Genomic DNA, 25,062 nt, shown 5'->3' on the forward strand with positions numbered 1-25,062 from the left:
GAAAAAATTGACTTCAGGGGGTAACGACAAATTTTAAATTGGTGGTGAAAAATAAATCGAATCAGAATAAAATCAAGATTTTCAATTGAGCTTATGTAAATACCATTTCTAAAACATGAATGTTTCTTAAGTTATAGAAACCATCCGAGAGAGAGAGAGAGAGAGCTTGTAAAATCTAAAATTAAAAAAAAAAATTGAAAAGCAGAAAAAATAACAATTTATATCTTTTCTTTCCTAAATTATTGCATTGAGAAATTTTTATAAATTCCGCTGAACGCCCGAAGGTGGTTTTGCTTTAGTCGATACCCAAGCACATCCCAATTAAACGAGACCTTCCTCCCCTACGCAAGAGTGTTGGGCCCGCCAACATCTGCGCAGGCTCACGTGTATTGCCTTACGTGAGGATTACCCATCAGTATCTCGCGAGCGTGAGCCAAGGTAAGACTTACATACACAACACACGCTGCTGCATGCATCATATTATCATCACAGAATAGATAAAGAGCCGCAAAACACTACCGGCCTCTTTTTGGTTTTTTTTTGTGCTTCTTTTTTTTGTTTTTTATTCTTCTCATTTTCCTCCGTCGCTACTTGACTTGGCCATTAAAAAATAAGAAAGCAAGGGCCCGATATCTAATTCTCTACCTGAGTCATAGGTGCAGGAAAACCGTTGTTGCGGTGTTTCGCAATGAATCCACTCTAAATTATTCGTTTTTACTATATATCATTTTTCTTTTGTCTAGACCGGTTAGTGTATATCCGCGTATATAGACAATACTATTCAGGTAATTTTCTTCTGTGAACTGTTTCGTCTAAGAAAAAAAGAAAGGATATATTTACCGTCATATAAACATGCACAACATGATGGATTTTCCGAAATGTGCTCTGTTGATGTTTTATGTGGTGTTTTTTGGGAATATTATACTGATACTTTGTGTCGATGATGTGGATCGTGTAAATAAAAGCGGACATTATGCCGTACAAGAGATGTTCGAAGCGGCTTTTCAAGGTAAAAAAAAATATTTTTATGTTTTTAAATTGATGTTTTATATAGCTTGTTTATTAAGGTATCCGACTACCTTTCCTGCCACTTTTAAATGCTGCTTGAGCGAACTTAAATAGCATTTTTTGATAGAAAGTGTTTCAGTATGGTGGAAACAATAATAAATGTTGAGGTAATTATTACATTTCCTACGAAAAGTCCCGTTTTATATAAAATTAACTAAAAAAAAACATGTCATATTGGATACACGACTGCAAAAATTCTACGAATGAAATGTTTTGTTTTTCCTTGACAGTATAGCTAGTAACGATGCTTGATATCAAAACTTGAGGATGTTATACTTATAAGTTACACCCAAATCTGTTGATGTACGTGTGAATTTTCTGAAATTTCATTCTACATATCGTGTACAATCATCACTGTAATAAGACAAATGTATAAATGTATGTGATAGACCTCAGATTTTGGTACAAAATCTTTACAAAATATAGGCAGAATATCATAATAAAAACTTTTTTACTAAACAGTCAATAGAATTTTAGAAATCATGCTTTTTTATCAAGCTCAAGAAAAATGTCGAAAATAGCATTCTTTGTGAATCATGTTTAAAGTGTTTATTCACAGATTAAAGGTAACAGTAAGTAGACGCAACTTTGGTTCTGAGCGTGATACAAAGAAAATACGGCCTATTTTGGAATAAAAAAATGAGGATTTCATAAAAAAATTTAAAAAATAAAAATCAATATTTTCTTCTGAAATGACGTTTTAATCGTAGTCGGATATCTTAAACACCATCAAGTAATAACTAATGATAACTAATGACTTGTTTATCAAAGTTATTGAAATTATTTTCGCTTTTTTTCTGAGCAATTAATTTGTATGAATAATGTTTAATAGTAACTTTTTAATTATGTTTGCTGTGTGTTGTGCTGCGTCTTGATGCCATTTATTTGTCAGACATGCGTTGAAATTTTGCTGTAGATTTCATCTATGGAAATTATTATTCCGATTATTCCGCTTACATAAAAATATATTAACTACGAAATAATTCCTATACAACTAGAGTGAATACAAATAAAATATCAAAAGTGATAATTTTTTTTCAAATTTCCCAATCAATATTTATTTACATTAATCGCAATAATTTACATTAGATATTTTTGAAATATATATATAATACAGTAAACGTGATAAATTCGGCAGTTATGCAAAATTACCAGTCATTATGCATAAATACCAATCGTCTCTTAGAGTTTGATAAATTTCACAATATTTATAATTTTTATCATTGATTATATATATTTTTTATATGAAGTGGCAAAGTTTGATAAATATAGCAAACTCAAGTTTTAATTCAACCACTTATCGGTTACTCCCATACGTGATGGGTGCACTGCACTTATTTTGCGATAAAAATTAAAATAAGTGTGAAGAAGATGGAAAAATAATTACAGTACCAACAATATATTTTTAAATGTATTGTAATGTATTTACAATGTCACATCACGTAGTAATCATTTTTTTAAAAATCAATATTTATTTACGTTAGTAAAAATGTTTAACATAAATATATTTTTGTGAACGATATATATTATTTCTGAATGTATTACACTGATAATATTTTTTAAGATTGCACTGGGGTTTATTAAAGAAAAAAAACTAATATCATTATGGATTAATTTATTGAAAATATATTTCAATTCTAAAAGTCGATGAAACTAATAACCTTCTTGTATAGGATTCAAAGAATTCCTTGGTTCGTAAAACTTTAATTTAAAAATATTTGATAAATTTATAAAAAAATATTTCTTCAATGAAGAGCGTTTGGAATAAACTTTCATACAAAAAAATAAGAAAAAATTCTTTAATTGATGCTTTTAAGTTTATTTGATTTCCTTTGAAGTGAAATTTGAGAAATTTATCCAATCTCTTTCTTCGTGAAAAAGAATATTTACAGTAAACTTTCATACAAAAAAAAAACAACAACTTAAAATTATGTTTTTAGTTATGTAGTATTTCCTTCTATAAAATAGAAGTTTGATAAATTTATAAAAAAATATTTTCTCGTAAAAGAATATTGACTATAACGTGAAAAAGAATATTTGGAATAAACTTTATACGAAGAAAACTTTTAATTGATATCTTTGAGCGTATTTATCATATTTCCTTCGATGAAATTGAAAGCATGTTAGAATGGAATAGAAGTTATACGATTGTTTATAAAAATTAAATTGCATTATGCGAGAAAATATCGGCAGAAAAAATAAAATTGAGCTGTAATAGTTGAAAAGATTTGTTTAAAAAAAATTTTAGTCGGTAAAATTTGCGCATTTCTCTCTTTTGTAATGAATGAAATTTACCCTGAGAAATTTTGATAAAAATTCTTCGAAATATCGATGACTGTGCGTGTGTGTGTGTGACTTTGTTGATTTTTGTGACATTTTACCTGATGAATTCTCGAAGTCTAGAAACGAATACGGAGGCAAAATATAACGATTAATATGGAATATGTCAATAATATGGCCATTAATATGACAATACTTCAAATGGCGCACCAGATCGTTCCCTCTGTTCTGACTTCTACGAAAGCAATATGGAAATATACAGGAGGATTTAAATTGTCCTTGACATAAGAAGTATATTGTCAGGTGTAAAAAGTTTTGAAAAGACATACAGTGTTTTAAAATGCAATAATTTATTTGAGGGATCATATACATGAAAAAATAAAGAAATGTTGTCCATTTTTTTATTCTGTTCTTTCCCAACTTTTCTCCATTTATTTTAAATTCAAATATCTTAGTGAATGTTGCGCTTTGAAACGAAAATTTTTTGATGGCCTCACGAAAGACAGGGCAATAACTTTTTAGTTCGTTTTTTTAACACACGGGGGGCTGAATGAACGTCAGAACGTCGCCACTGGACTTATCCCGTTGCCGGAATCTCTTCCATCCCAGCTACGTGGCAGAGTCCGGAACACTTTATTTTGTTCGAGGATGACGTCACTCTCCGCTATCCATCAACAGCTGGCTGTTGCGAAGATTAATTTTTTGGAAAGAGTGAAAATTCAACTGCCCCTGAGGGGAATCGAATTCACGTACTTTCACTTTCCGGGTGAACACCCTTGACCACTAGACTACAGAGGCAACGAATATCTCAATCTTTCCTTGGAGCTCGTGTGCATATATATCTTCGCATCCACCAGCTGTTGAAATACCTTTGTTACTTTATTTTGTGTAAAAAAAAAGCATAACATGCAAAATTTTTACAACATATTTTCCTCGCACAATTGGGTACTGTCGCGATTAACAAGTTTTGTGGTGATTACAGACGAGATGGGGTTGGAGAAAAGTTTCGGGGTTTCGTTAAGACGGATGAATATACGCATATTAAGGTGGAGGTACATTTTAAAAGCAATTAGGGGGGGGGGGACATGCCATCTCATCTGTTATCTTACACTTGTCATATTATATACACAGGATACAATTAACAAATGAAATGAGAATCTTATTGTGAAATATAAAATATCCCCATCGGAGCTGGTCATTCCGCGTAACACCTTAGTGGTGAGCAAATGGGTTTGATAACTTGCGGACTAGAAGCAACAGTTTTATTGGGACCAGCATCAGTTTTATTGGGCTGGGTTCACTCGCTCCAGTGGATTTGATGAAACAAAATAGAAATATTGTCTGGGGGAATATATAGAATTAGGGATCACACCCGTGCCATCTCGCTTAGCACCTTATTCGCCGATGCCAGGGATTTTGAAAGAAGTGAGGAAAAGACTTGTGGGCAAGAAAGAAGAAGAATCTGGCATGTTGAAGTGGGAGAGATTTGAAAATGGTCTAAATCAGCTGTTCTCAACCGGTGCTCCGTGTGCACTCCCAAGGGCCTCCGCGGCAGCTCGAGAAAAATACAAAAAAAAAAAAAAACAGTAAATTCGGCAAAAGTAATTATAAGTATTTTTGAATAATAATATTAAATCAGTAACTCTTTGATGAATGAATGAAAAATAGACCTAACGGGGTTCCTTCACAGAAATTATATACCAGAAAGGGCTCCTCGAGTCAAAAGGGTGAGAACCGCTGGTCTAAATACACAATATATACAAAATATATATACACAGCGTCTCCACTGTGACGGGAAACGAAGAAACAAAGCCTCCGTCCACAGCGCCGGGCAGTCCTGTTCCCCTTTCCTTTTACAGAATATGCAGTATACACACACACAGAAAACACACAGAGCCTTCACTGCGACAGGAATAATCAAACAGAGCCTCCGTTGACAGTGCTGGACATTCACATTTGGATTACACACAAACATTATTTACATTACTATAATTTCCCTTATTTATACTTCTGAGAATGCACATAAACATTACTATGAAGGTAATATTGGGTACAAATATCACCATGAGCTCATACAAATATTCAAGGTTACAAGATTACTATCATACTATAAAAGTGCGGCGGGAATAATCAAACACAGCCTCCGTTCACAGTGCTGGGTGTCAGTGATCACATTTGAATTACCCACACATATTTACATAATATACGCTATTTACATAATATAAATTTCCCTTTTTATAATAATTGTTGATACCATAAACATTACTATGTACATAACATAAACTATTACTACGCAGGCCACATTTAATGGGAGTGGTGAATCACTGGGGTTGGGCACCCGCCCCCTCTTTCTTGGTGACCATGAAATGATTATATATGTATATATATATATATATATATCATATGTATAAAGAGATTAGAATTATCAATAGTTACAGTGGATCCCGTTTACAACATTTTTCCGAAAAACCGTCATGAAAAAACGTTGTAAGCGGGAAATCGCATTGAGAATTACTTGGTCAATCCCATGCTCACCCACTCTTTCCGTCACTCACATGGTTGCACACTATTTTGGGAGATGAGACCACGAAAATATGTCGTACTAATCGGGAAAACGTTATTGTAATTAATACACATTAATAATTAGATTTCATCCCTCGACCACTATTGATAAAAAAGTTTTCTGATGTAATTCAGGAAATTTTCTCTTATTCTTTTTCTGTAATCAAATTTGCTGTAACTGTTTTACTGCTTCAAAATAGAACCTAGTCGGTGAGAATTCTGGTGAAGATTTGATATTTATGTAGAACTATTGTAAAAAAGAATTTTTTTTCGTACAATAGAAGGGATGTCCAGAGAATAAATAAGAATTAACTATCATAATTTCAGATAGTGGAATGCTGATTTCATTTTCCACTAATCGGTATCGTGGCGGGCCAGCAGTGGCCAGCGGACCACAGGTTGAAGACCCTTATTCTAAAGTAAATGTTTTCAGAGATAGTCCTATGGAAAAACAGTTTGAATCACCCTGCATATGTTACGGTAAAAGCCCGAAGGCTGGTGAAACCTAGGATTTGAAGGTAAGAATGGTCACTTATTAATTATTCAATTAATTAAATCAGCTAATAATAATGTGGGGCACGACAAAACAAAAAAGTTTACTTTTATTGATTCATTAAAAACGGGCTTTTACTGTTCGAAGTAAATTAATTAATAAATAAATTAACTATCGTGGAGCTAATAAGTTCGTGTTAGTTAGTTAATGCATTTGCTAATTTTTAATTTTAATTAGTTAATGCATTTGTTAATTATTACTTTTAAGTAGTTAATACATTTGTTAATTATTACTTTTAAGTAGTTAATGCATTTGTTAATTATTACTTTTAAGTAGTTAATGCATTTGTTAATTATTAATTTTAATTAGTTAATGCATTTGTTAATTATTAATTTTAATTAGTTAATTCATTTGTTAATTATTAATTTTAATGCTTGTAGTTATTAATTAATTAATAAACGACAGAAATTGATAATTTAACATTAAAAAAGGGCTGTGACTTGGTAAAAGCCAGAAATGAAAACGTTCACAAGCGTATTTCGGGCTTTCACCAACTCACCATGGTAGAACCTAGGTCTTACCGGTACATTTTAGGTTATACCAGTCTTCGGGCTTTTTCCGTAACATATACGCAGTTAAAATGCAGATGATTTAGTTACTAACACATTTAAATTCGGTCAGCAGACGGAAATAAATAATTTCCAGACACAACCGCATAGAACATGATTCTACAGGAAGCAGACGGAAGTTGAGTGCAATCCATGTTTGCTCGCAAAACTTTGTAATGTCTGATAAGCTTCCGGTGACTATAAATTTTATTTCATTTTTTTCAGCAAAAAAAAAGGTCTATATACGCTTGTGCAGTATTTTGATATTAATTTGAATAAATGAATTTTTGATTGAAATTCAAATTGCATAGGGTTTTTTTTTTCTTCAATATCTTCTAATTTTATCTATATTAATGCTATTTTTAATGAGTTTTGTGTGTGAGACACGTTTTCTTTTTCCTTTATTTATTCAAATTTAATTTTTAGAAATGTAAAATCTGGTTTTGAAAATAATTATTTTAGAAGTCGTTATCGCGAAAAGGTGGAACAGATTAATTACAGGGAGTTCTGTTCATTGTATTTTCTCTTATTACGAATTCAATTTATCGCTGTTGGATATTAATTTTGGAAAGCAGATTTTGTGAATTAAAATGTCCGGTATCTTGCTCATTCTCGACTCGAATGTCATCCCATTTATTTTTATTCGTAATACATATGTTACGGCAAATGTGATAAATCCGGTTATTACGTATAATAACCGGTTATTATGCACAATCGAAGAATAGTTTGGTAAGCTTGATGAATTTTCCTAAACTTATCCCTTTCTCCGACGATTATGCATAGTACCCAAGCTTCGTTGGTAAATTTTATAAGTATTAAAAAAAATCTCTTTTACCGGCGATTGTGAATCATAACAAAGTGCTGGGTCATTGGTAAACATGATAAACCGTACTATATGATATACTGTACATGATAACTCATAAATGTATTGTATCATTATATCTGGATAAGATAGCAAAATTCGTTATCATTATATCGGGGTCCAGCTATATTCATCACACATACTAGACTCATTTCGAATTCTCTGACATTTATCAGATTCACCAATTATACTCGGGTATTATTCGTAATCACAGATAAAGGCGATAAATTTCAAGTATTTATGAAATTTACGAACAGCATTTATGTATTATTTGCGGTAAAAGTGATAATTTTTTTAGTATTTATCAAATTTACCAACGACACATGGTTAGTAGGGATAATCGCCGGCAAAAGTAATAATACTTTCAATATTCATCAAATTTATCAACGATTTCCGCTTGGGTTTTGTGCGTATTCGCTGGTAAAAATGATAAATTTATCAAACTTACCAAGACGATTGATTGGTATGTATGTATAATAGCCGGTTATCGGGTAAAATAACCGATTTGTCACATTTAACGTAACACATACAGTGTTTTCACGAAGAATGTTAGATTGGAATAGAAGTTTAGTAAAAATTAAAGTGCGGTAATGCGAAAATAACAGCAGAAAAAAAATAGAGCAGTATTATAGTTGGAAAAATATATTTATAAAAAAAATATTAGTTGGTAAAGTTTGCGCATTTCTCTCTATTGCAATGGAAGAAGTTTACTCTGCGAAATTTGGATGAAAATTCTTCGTGATATCGAAGATTGATTTTGTTCATTTATGTCACCTTTTACCTGATGAAATCTGAAAGTCTGGAAAAGAATATAAAGGCTAAAATAAGAATTTCGATTATCGATATCTCAAGGAATTTTCACTTAAATGTTATGCTGTAATTCTTCAACAATAAAATAAAGTCATGAATTTGGTAAATGACATTTTTCAGTTGATGATTTTTCGACTGAAATACATAAGAAACCTTGAATGCGTATTTATATTTCCCCTTATAATTATCAACACAAATTTCGATTTTTTGTGTGATATTTTATGCTCTTTAATTTAACTTTAGAACAAACCGTAGAATTTTCGTTATTGTCCAATACCCTTCATGAAACACTCAGTATACAATAATGTTTCTTTAAATTATTGTATTACTGGTTTTTAGCACTGAGTAAAAAAAATGATATTTAAATGTAAAAGTATACAGATGGCACATAAGAGATGAATGCTCGTTTTTTTCAACATCAGTATAAATGTTGTGAGCTGTACATTTCAGTTATTATTTTAGTCCAAGATGGGAATACAATGGGACAAGCTCTAACTGCAATTTAAGGTATCTATGCGAAGATAAACGCAGAGCCTATTTGTAACGAATTGTTTATCGAAACGCTTACATTTCCGTCATTTTCTTTAAAAATTTTCTACATAATGAATATTTTGATTAAACAAAATAACTTCATTATACATAGACTCAACTTTACTTAGCTTACAGCAGGTATCTTCAAACTTTCATACATGGCGCGAGTCAAATTGAAACTTCCCACGAAGCCCGCGGGCCGCCAACTTATGTAATTTAGTAGTGACATTTTCATAGATGGAATCAGTTGTGGCCCGGCTTAAATAGGGACCCAAATAATTGACGACTTTTATTTATTCTGAAATGATTTCTTTTATTAGTTCTCAATTTTGATTAGTTCTAAAAATATTTTTAACAACAATTCTGGAAAAAAAGTTTGTGATTAATTACTGATTAAACTAACTAACTGTAAGATTAATTTTAATCTGAGAAATCACCTTAAACGATTCGTTAATTATTTATTTCGGTAATTCTGAAAAATTATTTTCCTTCTCAATATATCTTGAAATCATTTCTTTCAATAATTATGCAATTATTGTTTTATTGATTGTGAAATGATTTCTATCAAAAAAAAAAATGAAATTATTTCTCTCACTGATTTTTTCAAGTAATTTTTTTCACTGATTCTAAAATTATTTGTTTCAAAAATTCAAAAATTATTTCAATTTTAAAATAAGTTTTATCAATTCTGAAATTATGTGGCTCGCGAGCTATACATTGAAAACCCCTGGCTTAAAGCAATAACAGAACAAAGTGTAAAAAAAATAAAGGTACACGGCTTTAGTGTATTCCGCTTATGAAGCATTAATAAAACAACAGTTTATACTAATTAACTCATTACATATTAAGTATGCGCGTTTTTTGCCCCCTAAGAGAATAAGCAACAGTTAACTTTACTAAGTAGAAATTTCAACAAAATAAGCAGTAGTGTTTACCGAGTATATTAATAAATAAAAGAAAAATGTGTTCTTTGAAAATCATTACCGGAAGGATATGCAGTTAGTTTCGACTAATACATATTTATCATTGAATAGAAAAATATTTTTGCTTTGCGCCAAAGTAAAACATATACGTAACTGGAAGGCACTGAATATGCAATGTATGCAAGAACAAAGGTTCTTGGTTTTGATGGTTTTTGGTTTTTATCCCCCAAGACGTTATAGTTACTTAATTTTTTCTATGTTATTATGAGAAAAGATAGTTTTCGATAACCTTAAGGCCAGGATTACACTATAAAAGTTTGATGAAATATCTTTTACAAAACTTGAAAAAATATTCGATAAGCCTATTGGTTATATTCACTCAAATGTAACCGATACGCTTACTGACTGCATTTTTCAAGTGCTTGAAAAAACTTTTTCAAAAACAGGAAAATCCAACCAATAAAGCTTATTGGTTACATTCGAGCAAATGCAACCGATAATTTTATTGGTTGAATTTTTTTAAATTTTATAAAAGAAATTTTAGAAAACTTTTATAGTGTAATCCAGGCTTAGAGTATTTTTGGCTGGCATTGCGCATGCTCAATGTTTTGTTTCAATTTTTTTTAAAGTAATTTTCATTACTTCTTTTTAAGAAACAATAGTTTTCGGAAAATAAAGAGAAGTGTCAGTATTTTTAAAATTTAGTTTACAATTTTTTTTAAATACTAATTTTTTGGAAATAAAATTTTCGAAATTTTATCCTGATTTTTGATGGGGAATATTTTTCTTTTGTCCCGACCATGAACAGAAATAATTTTTTTCCAGATAGTTCTTTTCCAATTTTTTATGTCGCATGACACATGAAGTTTTCCGTAGTAATAATTATCAATTATTTTAATTGAATAAAAGTTAATTCGTATTGATTAGAAATTCAATTAGTTGAAAAGTTACATTGATTAAAAAGAAAAAAAATACTAAATTAACGGTCAATTTTTTGAAACTTCTCAAATATGATATTCAAGTAACCAGTAATGATAGATGCAAAATTATGGAAAATTCGGCCATGAATTGGAAGAGCGGTCAAAAGTGGGTAAACAGTACCTACTACAGTGGATACCACTTATAACGTTTCTATAGAACCATCAGGAAAAGACGTTGTAAGAGGGAAAGCGCCTTAAACGAGAAATTTCGATGAGTATTAGTGAAAGTTGGAACCATAGACGAAGAATATAAATCATTTATACGCTATGTCTATGGTTGGGACCAGTGTTCGCCACTAAGCATCTAGATGAAAGATTCAAGCATCAAAATTCAATTTCACTCCTCCAAATTTCGATGAGGCGGGAAAATAGTCCTTGAAGTTTTAGGTAGTTTTTTAACAGAGTTATTTCTGATTGTTAAAAAAAATGCCCCTCTTATTACAACCTCTCCGTTTACTGACACTTTTCTGATCCCCGGTCCCGTGGAATAGGGCTTTAAGAGAGTTTCACTCCTAGTTAGCGGATACTCTCGACAGCGGACAGTGAACCCAGGCAAACTCTAATTTATTTATTTTTGGTCATAAACTGATAATTAAACTAATTCAATCCCAAGCTCTTGTTAGTAAATATGATAAATCACCAATTAATTGCAAGGGATTGTACACTTATTAAAATAAAAAAATAAAAACTTTTTATACCGGCCCCGAGTGAACAAAAACGAAATTCGAAAGTTGCCCTGTCTGTGCTGATGCGAACGAAAGAAATTCCACATTTGCGAAAAGCAGCGTTAAATGCGGGTAAAACGATTTTCCCGCATTTAAAGCTATTTTTCCCAGCTTTCCTCCACGTTTCGAATTCGAATATCTCAGCGAACATTGCACTTAGAAATGTGAATTTTTTTGTAATTGGCATCAAGAGAGACAGGGAAAAAACTTCTTAATTGGGTTTTTCGCATACGGGGACGGTATAAAAAGTACTTTTTATACGGGGCAGTTGAATTTTCTTTCCTGGATTCATCTTCGCATCAGCGAGTAGTTAAAACCTTCGTATACGCGGTATTCACCGTATTCTTTCATTTTGATCGTTTACAACGGATTATACGCGCATATTCGACAGGAAAAACGATTACTGGTTCCTAGAAAAATTAGGTAATTCGAATGAACAGCTTCTGATCTCTATTTACACTTTATATATTGGCACTTTGTATATTCCCGATGTCATTAAACAAATGTAGCATACGCTGAGAATGACAGATACGCGTCTACGCGTATAACATGGACATGAGAAATGAGTGTAGACCATTCCAGAAAATCTCCTATTCATCTCTTTTCTCTCAAAGATAAGAGATGGGATAACATTAATTGAGATCGGCTTAAACCCTCTGTGTTCTCTCTATGAACGCTGTTGATTAAAATTAACAAAACGCGAATCATGGACCACCGCACTCTCCTCTCCCGCAAAATTCACAAATCTCCAGTATTTAGTCTCAAATAAATTCTAATTCCTCTAGAGAATGAAATACTAATTCCCAACGAGAACTTCAGAAATTCCTTTCCCCTGCCGAAAGTAATTTGTCTTGTTGCTGCAGCAGCGGGATTTTCCCAACGTTGCATAGAAATCTTAGCGAGAGAAGATTACGAGGGGGTTTTAAAGTATGGGATAAGTTCCAATCTCTCTCTCTCTTCCCCTTTTCGTAGTCAGCGTTATATACATAATATAACTCACCCATAGTTTTTGACGGATGAGGAATGGGCGGACAGATTGCTGAAGTCAGCCAAGAAAAGCCACTCATTCAGGCGGTGGCGGCGGCGGTTTTCTCAGTTCGCAATCAAACCCTCCCGAGTTTGTTAAAGATGGGCGTAGGCCAAGCGCCAACAGGATATGAACAGTTCGTCAGACTCTTCTCGGCTTATTTATTATCATGGGGCTTGGGACTATTTGTCATGCCATTGACTTTGCGAACGTTACATCATCATAAAGCGTTTTGTTTTAACTGCCTGAAACAATAAATCCCAATGTTGTAGAGAAAAGGATGTTTTCGAAAAGAATGCTTAGAGCATATATATCATCAATGTCATTCACTATGCAGTTTAGAAGAGTAAAGTAAGAGAGTTATTGGTAAAGTTGAAAAAAAATAGAGATGAATATCCGAACTCCATCGCACACATAATGACACAGTTCTCTGCCACTTTTTTACATAACTGCTTTTCCAATTAAAACATTGATCACATACATCTTGGCACAAATTTATTTATGCCTTTCGTATGTTTTGTTCATGCTGTCAATGCACAAAACATAAGAAGTATGTTGTCTCTTTTGTCGAACAACGCTCGACTACAGCACTGAAATGGGAACATCTTTAGAAGTTCAAATGGAAAAGATGAAATATCCACAATTAAGATGTAGCCAAGGCGTGTCAAAATAAATTGCACAAAATAGATCTCAGTCAAATATTTCTTAAGAGCCAATTATTATTATTTTTCTAATAGTTTGAAACTATGTTTTTGTTCTGAATTTTCAGGGATTTGGTGACACTTTTCTATGTTTGACGAATGAAGCTATGGTTTTTTAGTGGTTCCCAACCATTTACGTTTCAAGCCTCCTTTGAACTTCACATGATTTGTGTACCCCAATTTGTGTGTTGCACCATAACAAATGTTTTGGATTCCTCGTTACTTTCCCCAACTATTATTGATCATTTTTCACGCATCCCTGAAGAACTCTGCAAGTACACTCGGGTACGAGTGCCACTGGTTGAAAACTACTGCTACAGTTGATCACTGAGCCGATCATTCAGTTTATATTATCAGCTTTTTCATCGTTATGAAGAAGTGAAAATTATTGGAATTCTGAAATTTTGCAGAGATGTTTATTAGACATGTGCTAACAAAGGATCTCAAACTGACTATTCGTTAAAATTTTATAAATTTTCAAAGTTTGAAAAAATACATATAAATTTTGAAAATCTATATAACTTCAACATTTTTGCACATGCCGAATAAACATTTCTGCAAAATTTCAGAATTTTTGGGCCAGTAGTCAGGTCTGGAAAAATCTCCAAAAATTTGCATGCCCAGTCAGGTATGTATTTGAATAATACATGCCCTTGAAGGGATGACAGGACTTCAGACACAGCAGTAGACTCCATAATCAACATAACTGTTATTTATTACATGCCCAAAATACGCCTAAATGCTACCGGATTTACTTATTTGTAAAAAATCATTTCTCATTGTAAAAAAAACCCTGTATAAAATAGCTCCATGTAATACTTATTCGCATAATATTCACAAAAATCATAACGAACACACAGAAGTTTTAATGAAAATCATCATCTGAAATAATTATAAAAATAAATAACAAAATAATTTCTCTTTTAAGGGGTGGGGCAATCGGGTAATTATCCCCCCCCCCTAGACGAAGAAAACCCCACACTGAAAGAAAAATTTGTAAAACAGAGCTACCCCCCCCCCTCCGGGATTACAAACTCCTTCTGAAAAAATACCCTCAAATCCCCCCCCCCCTCTTCAGGCAAAGTCTCTGGAGCCGCCCCTGGCAGGAGCCGGATGGAAATAAAATATTCAGAAACATTTGTACAATGAATCATTGAGAAAATGATTTAGTATAAAAATGGAATCTAGGAACACTACTCAAGAAGACTTGACGAAATATGATTCTTATAAGGATATCGAATCCGGGAATTCTCCATCAGCATACGAATTTCCCAGATGAATTGACAGTCGCGAGTTCTCACATATCTAACTACCTGTGAGTAGATTTTTCTTCCGAATATATCAAAGAAATTCTGAATACCTTCAGGACTAAATATTCAGGAAGAAAAAGTGAAGAAAAATATTTAAAAAAAAACATGGAAACCGAAGAAAGAACTTTATTGGATCCCTTTTCCTTCATCTTGGGAATTTCTCTGCTGTTCTCGTTCCACTCCAAGAATCCTCGACTAAAGACGAGGATATACACTGAACGGAATTCTTCAGGAAAACAATGGAGATAATACATGACCCTTTTTTTTTTATCTTCAGTTTTTTTTTTCTTTCAAGGATTTATTTACCTCTGATGCCTCTTAGAACTGAAGAGTGCATCTTCGTAATGCCATTTTTTTCACTTTTTTTCCCCTTCTCCATCTTATTTCACAAAGTATTTTTGTGCTCGTATTTCATTTCGATACATTCATACATATGAGTATATATTTTCGATTCCAGTGTCTTCAGTAAATTTTCTTCTTCTCCGGGATACCCATAACGCATTCGTATTGTATTGTTTTACACTTGAAATATAAATCTGGCATGCATTTGGAGAGAGAGAGAGAGAGAGAGAGAGAAGAATGCAATTCATATGAGTTCTTTTACATTTCTTTATCTTTTTTGTAACAGCGAGTGTCTACATATACTGTATTATATTTCATTCTGTATGCATACATCGATTTATGTATTTGAATCACAATATTTCTAAAAGTATGAAATATTTCAAAATTTTAAACAGTGTCTTTTTATTCTTCTTCTGTTTGTATGAAATTCTGGGACAATGTTGAAAAGAATTTCTTTAGGGATGTACATGCAATATATCAATATTGCGAAGAAAAAGAAATTTCCAAGAATTTCTTTTGTGTCGTGAATATATTGCGAACATCGGACGTGTAAATATGTTATACGTATATTTGTTAAGAACTAGGAATATCTAATTTTAAGATACAGATGCGTAAATATATTTGAAAATATACATATGAAAGCAAGATATTGGACTGAATATATACAATATGTGATAGAAAGAAGAATTACGCGTTATTTTTGCTTTTGTAAAAATTGCTTTAAACTATGGATATTCTTTTATGAACATTATTTTTGAAAATGAAATATCTATACAGCCGATTTGTTTTTTTAACAGCGATAAAAGAAAATCAATAATTATGATAAAATATAAATAAACTGCCCTTAAAAAATTATGGTTGTCTCATCTAAGTATGGATAGCTTCTCGATTTATCCCAACATTTTTATCGTATTTCTTTTCAAACGTGCCAATTGTGTTAGAATTCACGATCCCCGGAGTGATTCCATTTATTCACAACCCTATTAGAAGAGAAACTCCCTGCGACACCACGCTGACGGCAAAAACAGAAGCAAAAACAAATTTAGAGACGGTATTTTATTGTTTGAATATGAAATTATGTAGCGGCTACATAGAATGGGGGAAATGTTTTTCGGACCGTCCCCACGGAATTTTTTGCGCAGTTCCCACAGGTGGTTGAACACTGTTTCAGCTCATTTCGTGTAAATAATGAATGAACAGAACTACAATTGTGAAATTTATATTTTGAGATCTATATAAGAGTGTTCGATTCTTTCAAACGTTTCTGCTTAGAATGTAGTACTTTCAAAATCGTTTAGCCAGCTGAACGAACATCTGAAATTCTCACTGCTCAATTCCATGCAGCGCCTGAGTTTGACATTAGGGTGTAATGGCCAAAGCAGAAATTCGAAGGGGAGGGGGGCGCTCCATGAATAGAGTAAAAAATGTTTGGTTATTCAGTGAATATATGTTGTGTAGATTTCGTGGCCCATAAAATTATGAGACCCTGGGCAAGTGTCTCACGCCCATGTGAAAATCGGGCCCCGTGATTTCATGGTTATATGTGGACTCGGTAACATCTTACTGCTAAACGAAAAAAGGGTTTATCGTTATGAGTTTCTGGTTCAAATATAAGAAAGTGGCAGTGAAAGTTGACCGTGATCTGTTAGAGACACTTGAAGTGAAAAAAGTCTAATGAAGTCATTGTATTTGTTCCGTACAAGCGGAAGAAGGGTGAAAAATGTGACTTTTTTATGTATCCATCATTTGTTAAAAGTACCTCAGAATAATGTTTAAGTGAATCATGTTTGATGGTAAGTAGTAATATTCAATTTTAAGTTCAATTATTGAAGGAAAAAAAAGGACGTTTTCGAAAAGTTTGTAGACACTGTAGCGAACGCTATCTAGCGTTTAACTCTCTATAAACGAATGTTTTTTGCATCTTTAACATGAGCTCTTTGTCAATCACCTGTAAATACCTTGTTTTAGCCTGCGAACTTTCACTGTACATCATTGAAAAAAAAAGAACACACTGTCATGTTTCATTCGATAAATAATAATTAAAAGTTGTATATAGTAACGATATTTTAAACATATTTAAAAGCTTAAACGCAAAATAAAGAATATCAGTAAATTTCCACTTATCCAGAAATTATTTATCAAATTTATCGATTAAGAAAAAGTTGAAAATAATGGCAATTCAATTCATCGTAAATATTTCATTATAAAAAATTTCAGTCTAAACTGCAGACAATTCCGTGTAAAGTGCCATAAAGAATTTAATATTTGAATTGTTATCGAAAGCCATGTTTCTGAAGCCCACCCCGTTCATTTATTAGATTAACTTCATCCTGAATTCACAATTGGAAGCCTTTAAGGATAAATGATTTACATCGCTGCTTGATCCAACAAGTCCTTGCACCAAATAAGCCAAAATCCAATAAAAGTTTGAATACCGAAAACTTAGATCAACATGGAGGATTGTTACCATAAGCACTTTTCAAAGGCGCTCTGATTAAACGTTCCCATCGTCTCAACGCTGCCTTATCTTTTGCGAGCACGTAGAAGCATTTTGAAATTTATATAATAAAGCTTTTTCATGCATGTATTACTTCGAATTCATGAGGAAATAATCCGCGGTATAAAGTGCCATGCTTCTATGCTTCTTCAGTACGTTCAAAACATCTCAAGTAGAGAGAATCTCCTGTATGAAAAATATTTTTCAATTACCTTCTCCCATTATTTACTCCGTAACTGGCAAAAATGAAGGGCAAAAAGGAAAATAATCTTCCGGGTACATATATGTATATTAAACAAATGATTTCAGTTTTTGAAACATAAATCCATTCGAGCACGTAAAAATTTTTGCCAGAGTTACCGTCAGTCATTATTTCTATTCCGGTCATACGCGAATAACCTGGAAAGTAATTACCATTAAAAATAAATATTTTACGTGTACTTTGCTTGAGATCATTTAAATTTCATGCCGAAATGGTTTTTCCGGTGAAAACCAGCGGAAAATAAAAATTCCTAGTCGGCGATTTTTGTGTAGGCTGGATAAATCTTATTTATTGTTTTTCCTTTCAATTCAAAAATTTAAATTCGCTGATTATGGATAAGGAAGAGTTCATTTGAAAGTAAAATTTAAATCGCGGCAAACGCATTTCATACTTTTATACGTGTGTTGTTTCCACACTTGTTGGATCTAACAACTACATTTTACTCCGATATTTTATTAATATAGCACGGTAGAACTTGGTTAATTTGAATTTTAGATGAACCGAACTCCCCTTGAGTTTTCTGTCTAATTTAATGTTAAAATTGCTTGTTAAATTCGAACTTCTTTAGAATTTTTTGGATAATTCGAAGTTGGTGGGAAAAAAACAATGATTTCTGTTTAAGCAAATTTACTTTGAAAAAATTCTACAAGAAGCCAGATCCATCAAGTTGTTGCATGAAAGTTTTTTTAAAAGCTAATAAAAGTTTAAAAATTCTATTTTTCCTCTACTCCTTCTTCGATAATTGAATGCCCTTTTTAACATTGTTTTCAGCTGGAGTGCATCAAGGTGGTGTACCACATAATACCGATTATGGTTTTCAATCTATAGACCAAGGTGCAACATTCAAAATCTCAATATTTTTGCCGTCATTAAAAGAATGAAAAGTACCAGAAAGTCCAGATTTTTTGTATTACATTAATGAAAGTACAGCATAAGAATAATAAGCAAAATTTGAGAAATGGTTTCATAACGGATGATCATGAACCATTTCCGTAAATCAAGTTTCGAACATGGGCAAGAAATTCTGCAGTGATGCTGATTCCAGAACAGTGGAATAATGTAGCATCTAAGATCAATTGTGGTATAATTATAAATTATTAAAAATTGGGAAACAATTTAGTAACTGACTATAAAATTTTAATAATTGATCATTATTATTATACAATGTGTGGATGTTGATGATATTAAATTGTGCAATTTATAGTCATTTTGCAGATCAGATATAGGATAGATTAATTTGATAATACGAATTTTTGATAATTCGAACTTTTTCCAGTAACTTTTGACTAATTCCGAGGAGGAATGTGTACGAGGTACATGTACGGTTAAGTGTTAAGTAGTAGTAACTGTAGACTTCGAATTAAAGAAGTTCGATTGTATTCGAAAAAAAATATCATTGATATATTTGTAATCAATACATCGAGTTGAAAATGAGATTTTTTTTTTAAATTTTGTTAGTTTCGTAATAAAAATCGGTTATAAAAGAACCTAAAAAAGCTAAAATGATGTTTCTCGTTAAATCCATGAAAGAATACAAATGCAAAAATTATAAAGTAACATTGCAAACATGTAAAATATTATGAACTCCAGATCTACCGATTGCAAATGAAATTATATTTCAATTATACTGCTCATGCTAAGGATCCCCCACCCCGTATTTCATTATTTATCTATTTATTTTATCGAAGTTTATTACTTCCTGGTTGCACACCAATAAAACCATTCCCGCTTAAATTATTTAATGCCGAGTCTTCAAAAAGTGTTGCCAAAAAGTCTTGTTGTAAATAACTAAGGATTTTTATTGAATTCGAAGTTATTCGATACTTCTTGCTGGTTATAGATTTTCAAATTTAGTTCGAGGACCCCCCTTGGTGACCATCTGCCAAGGGGTATATCGTAATCATGGGCAGAGATACGGGGGTGGGTGGGAGGGGGCATTGTGCCCCCCTCCCCCCCAGAGTCAAACGTGGAGTCGACTGATCTAATGTATATATGTATAGATGAATACAAATACAAATACAACGCCACAACAGGCAAAATGCCCAACGAGGTGGCTGATAAAAAGATGCCCATAAAAATATGGATGTCATATGTTTCAAAAATACAGCAACCCCATTAAAAATGCAATTAACACAAATTATAAACAATATATACACATGATAAAATATCATACAATGCCCATAAAGAATACTTATGGTTGTCTTATTCTAAGACTGGATAGCTTCTCGATTTACCCCAACATGTTTATCGTATTTCTTTTTAAACGTGTCAATTGTGTTACAATTTACTACCTCCGGGGGTAAGCTATTCCATTTATTAACAACCCTATTAGAGAAAAATTCCCTGCGACACCATAACCTTGCATTGTCCCTCACCAATCGATACCGGTGTCCCCTTGTAAAAGCAGTTGATTGGCGGTGTACTAAAAGTTCATGGTCCATCCTATCCATCCCATTGAAAATTTTGAACACTTCGATCATATCTCCTCGACACCTGCGTTTATCCAATGTAAACATATTCAAAAAATGAAGTCTCTCTTCATAACTCAAGCCCTGTGTGCCAATAAGGACACGCGTAGCTCTTCTCTGCACCCCTTCAATCAAGTCTATGTCCCTCTGTAGGTATGGTCTCCAAAACCTTACAGCATACTCCAGTCCAGGACGAACTAAACCTCGAAAAAGCGGAAGAATGACTTTAGGAGAACGCGAAGAGACCTTTTTGAAAATGAGACCAAGCATTCTATTCGATTTTTTGACAACCGCTGAACAATGTTCAGAAAACTTAAGTCGCTCGTCAATGAGAATTCCCAAATCGGTGACTCTAGTTGCATCCGGGATAGTGACACCATTCAACTCGTAAGATAACCATGGGTTGTTCGAACCAAAATGAGCGACCATGCACTTATCTACGCTAAACGTCATGCCCCATTCATTTGCCCATGCTGCAATCTTGTTTAAGTTGGTCTGGAGCAACTCCCTATCGCTTTCATTCCCGATTACCCCCATTAGCTTCACATCATCTGCGAATTTGCTAGTAATTCCATCGATACCCTGATCGAGTTTGTCGATAAAAAGTGAAAAAAGTATGGGGCCAAGGACACTTCCCTGAGGAACTCCACTTGTGACGTCTGTCCAACCAGAGAATTCCCCGTTCACCATAACTCGTTGCGACCTATCTCTTAACCACGATTCTATCCAATTCAGCAAGTTGCCCCCTATTCCAATCTCGTGTAAACGCTTCAAGAGTTTGCCATGTTGGACCCGATCGAATGCCTTCTGGAAATCAAGGTAAACAACGTCGACATTTTTGCTCTTACCCAAAGCCTTAGTCACGTAATCATAGAAGCAAAGGAGGTTAGTTACACATGACTTCCCCTTCCTGAACCCATGCTGATTATCCGACAATACATTATTCTCGTCTATCCACTTCACAAAATGAATTGACATCATCATCATCATCGTGCCCCCCCCCCCCCCACAGACGTCAAAGTCAATCTCCGCCTCGTTTGTCATCAAAAACCATCTGATACAATACATTTGTTATTATCATACTTGCTTCTCATTCTCCTTGCTCTATTTATTACTATATTTACTCTCCTTCTTCTCTCACTCTGCCTAATATTCTTCTCATTCTTACTATGTCACTTTTCCTTCTTGTTAGTATTATTGTTGTTGTTCTTCTTATATTATTCTTCTCATTATTGTTACTCTTCTTCTCACTGTTATTACTTTATTTATTTATTATTTCTCGTTCTTCTAATTCTTTTCATTCTTCTCCTCCTCCAATTCTTTTTTTCTTCTTATTATTATTTTTATTCTTCTTCTTATTTTCCTATTTTTTATTTTTTCTTCCCACTTCTTTTCCTTATTTTTATTTCCTTATTTCTTCCTCTCATTCTTCTTATTCTTTTTCTCCTTCTCTTCTTTCTCTGTGTTATATATTGTTCTACTGTTAGAAAAACAAAACCTTTTGGAAACATCGTTATTGAATTTTCGCTTGACGTGCTAAATCTTGCAAAGAAAATTTCCTCACACAGCCCAAAACATTTGTAGGCCTTAACCTATCTTGTTTTGAAAACTTAGTGAAAAAAAGAAAAATAAATTTACAGCGTATTAAGTGAGTTTGGATAAACAGAAGCAAAGTATTTCTTATTTACTGAATGAATATGTTTTTGGAACACCGATTTCTGAATAAACGCGAAAATTTTAATTTTTAAATTACTTCATATCCATAAGTAAAGCAAATGAAAAGCAGCGAATTTCGCTCACTTGGCTATTCATTCGAGTTAAATCTTTCGGTACACATTAGGTAAAGTAATTTTTCATTGACGAAACCATTAGAGAGATGTATACAACTTTACGCAGCAAATGAAATGAAGGAAGCGCTACGTACTGTTTTAAATACAGACGCTTCATCTCCTTTACGCGCTTAACGGTACCGGTGTGTTTCCAAGACACGCCAGCCGAAGATTAAGCCGAAGCCGTACAAAATCCACCCCCTCCCCATTCTGTGTGTCTTACTTTGCTAACCAAACTTCGATATTTTTACTCTCTTCTGCTATTACACGATTAATGCACCGTAGTAATGTTTTGGTGGTGAACCGGTTCACAACCAACCATCAAAGAAAATTGAGTTCTGTTTTCCAGTTGGGCGTTTCTTCGCTCGGATGCGTCGTTCCAATTAATTGCGGCAACGAAAAGAGTCTTATTAATGTATGTGAATAGTTTCGCCGATTAGGTATTTCCAAGTTATCCAAGCAAACATCATGGTGATGGGGTTTACTTTAAACGAATTCGAGAGCTTAACCGTATATAACCGCATCAAAAGCTTAAACTTAGCTATGCGTAAGTTCGGAAGTTTTAATCATTGGGCATATTGAGCAGGAAATATGTGTAGCATGGTGACGTTTTATTTTTTTTGAATTCATTATGCCCCCCCCCCCCCAATCGATTTTATAATCTGTAAGAATGTTCTAAACAATGTTATTTCTGACAACAAAGCGATTTTTGAATATTCGTAAATGTGAGGAAAAACAGTTGTGTGATTTTGTCTTCATTTCACCGATCGATAAGACTCTAAAAAAGAGTTTTATAAATGTAATTTGTCTCATCTCCTCGTCCTCTTCATAAGAAAATTTTTGTCCCATCGCTTTCTTTGCTGAGCCAACCCATAGGATTGTTGCATGCGTTGCTAGAAAACAAGATAATTATTATTTATTTTTTCTGACGTCAGTTAAATGTATAGGCAATGAAAACAAAGGCCGACTCATCATCCGCCACTAATATGCAGTGTGACGCCATTATTAGTGATATAATCGCTCGAACAACTATTGGCTTTGGCGACAATAGCTGTTCTCTTTGCTGCAATCACTGGAAATCCAGCTCGACTCATCATCTTCCATTAATGTGCAGTATGACGTCAGTATTATTTCTATAGCCAATATAAAGACGCCTTCATATTTCTTGAAAAATTTAACCCCTTAGTGGTCCATGCTTTATTATATGATACAAAATTATATACATAGAGTACAAACCACATTGCAAAAACACTAAAAATGTGAAATAATTTCTCTTTGGGGGGGGGGGGGCAACCGGGTAATTATTCCCCAGACGAAGAAAACCCCACACTGAAAGAAAAATTTGTAAAACATTGTAGCCCTTTCTTCCAGGATAACAAACTGTATAAAGGGGTTCTAGCCAATATCTGTTCATTGTCCGGTCTTAACAATTTGACGCCACTTTGAACAAAAAAAACTGGGTTTTCCTCCCTCGATGAGTCTGCTAATGTACACAGGCTGTCCTGTAAGTCCTAATTCTGCTTTTATCTATTATGCAACCGTTTGTCGTAGCGGTATGGTTATAGTTCTAATATGCTTCAAATATGTTCCACCCTGCATCAGTTTTGAGAATGAAAATACAGTGTATCACAAATTAAAAAAAAGTTTACATTTTTATACCGTCACCCTGTCTCTTAACTTTCAATTGAAAAGTTGTCCATCCTCTCCTGAAGCCAACAAAATAGAATTCCACGTTTCTAAGTGTACAGATATTTGAGGCCGAGATATTTGAGTTAAAAAAATAGGAGAAAACTTGGGATGGAACGGCATAAAATGAAGGAAAGGAGCGTTGTCTCTTAGTGTTTATGCTTTTCTTCACACCTATTTTTTCCGATTCTGAATACAAATATCTCAGCGAATATTGCACGTAGAAACGTGGGATTTTTTTTTTGTTGGGGTCACAGGTCAACAACTTTCTAATTGGAAGTTAGAGAACAAAGGAACCGTATAAAAAATTCAGATTTTTTTTATTTTGTGATTCACCGCATTTTCACAATTGAAACTGGTGCAGAGGGATTTTCGAACAAATTTTGAACATTTTTCAAATTAGAACCGTACCTCTACGTGGAACGGTTGATGAGATAAATTAGCTGAATTAAGACTTACAGTACACGATGTATATTCACTCCGGTTAAGCGGAATTATTGTTTGCCGATTATTTTCAGCTTATCAGATACATCAGTGGTTCTCAACATTGCAGTACCCTTAAATATGCGTAAAAAAGGTATGCGTTTCCTTCCCTCCCCACCAGGTATGAGTAAGAGGCATATTTCATGTATCCCTCTAAATGCGAAGGAAGATTGCTCAGTTCAAAACGTGCTTCCAGGATATGAGTATCGCTTGAAATGCGTATGAGGTGTACGTACCACTTTTCTGCAATGATAGAAGCCTTTCATGAAACAAGTAGGATGCTTGCTTACTCGCTATAAATGCATAGGAGACCATGTGACCCTTACAAATGCGTAGGAAGGGTTCGTACCACTTATAATGTGTAGATATGGGCAAATACAGGGGACGGGAGTGGTGAGAAAAATTGAATTATTGGAATCATAGGTGGAAGGGTTGGGTAGAAAAATCCCCCCCTTCCCCAAGTTAAATTTTTACAACTTCGGTGATACACTGCCCCACCCTTTGTTCGTAAAGACTACTTGCGCGTAAGAGGATCCCAAATCCCTAGGATGTTTACCCGCTAGACATGAAGAGAAATGTTGATCCTCTCCCTGTTGATATGAATATGAGGCCGGT

At 33.5% G+C, this 25,062-nt stretch overlaps 1 protein-coding gene across 2 annotated transcripts in view; it reads left to right on the forward strand.

The window, feature by feature from the left end:
* The first annotated feature begins 432 nt into the window (after positions 1 to 432).
* LOC149076011 (pikachurin-like) overlaps positions 433 to 25,062 on the forward strand; it is a 144,425-nt gene continuing 119,795 nt past the window's right edge. For both annotated transcript variants that reach the window (XM_089243539.1, XM_089243540.1), the window contains exon 1: positions 433 to 1,009. In XM_089243539.1, the coding sequence (XP_089099665.1) occupies positions 853 to 1,009 (157 nt within the window). In that variant the 5' untranslated portion in view covers positions 433 to 852. The remainder of the gene's footprint in view (positions 1,010 to 25,062) is intronic.

The sequence above is a fragment of the Pholcus phalangioides genome, unplaced genomic scaffold (genome assembly GCF_987345545.1).
Source record: "Pholcus phalangioides strain wild (caught in Gottingen) unplaced genomic scaffold, Ppha-v1.0 ptg000015l_1, whole genome shotgun sequence".
In the NCBI taxonomy this organism is placed as follows: Eukaryota; Metazoa; Arthropoda; class Arachnida; order Araneae; family Pholcidae; genus Pholcus; species Pholcus phalangioides.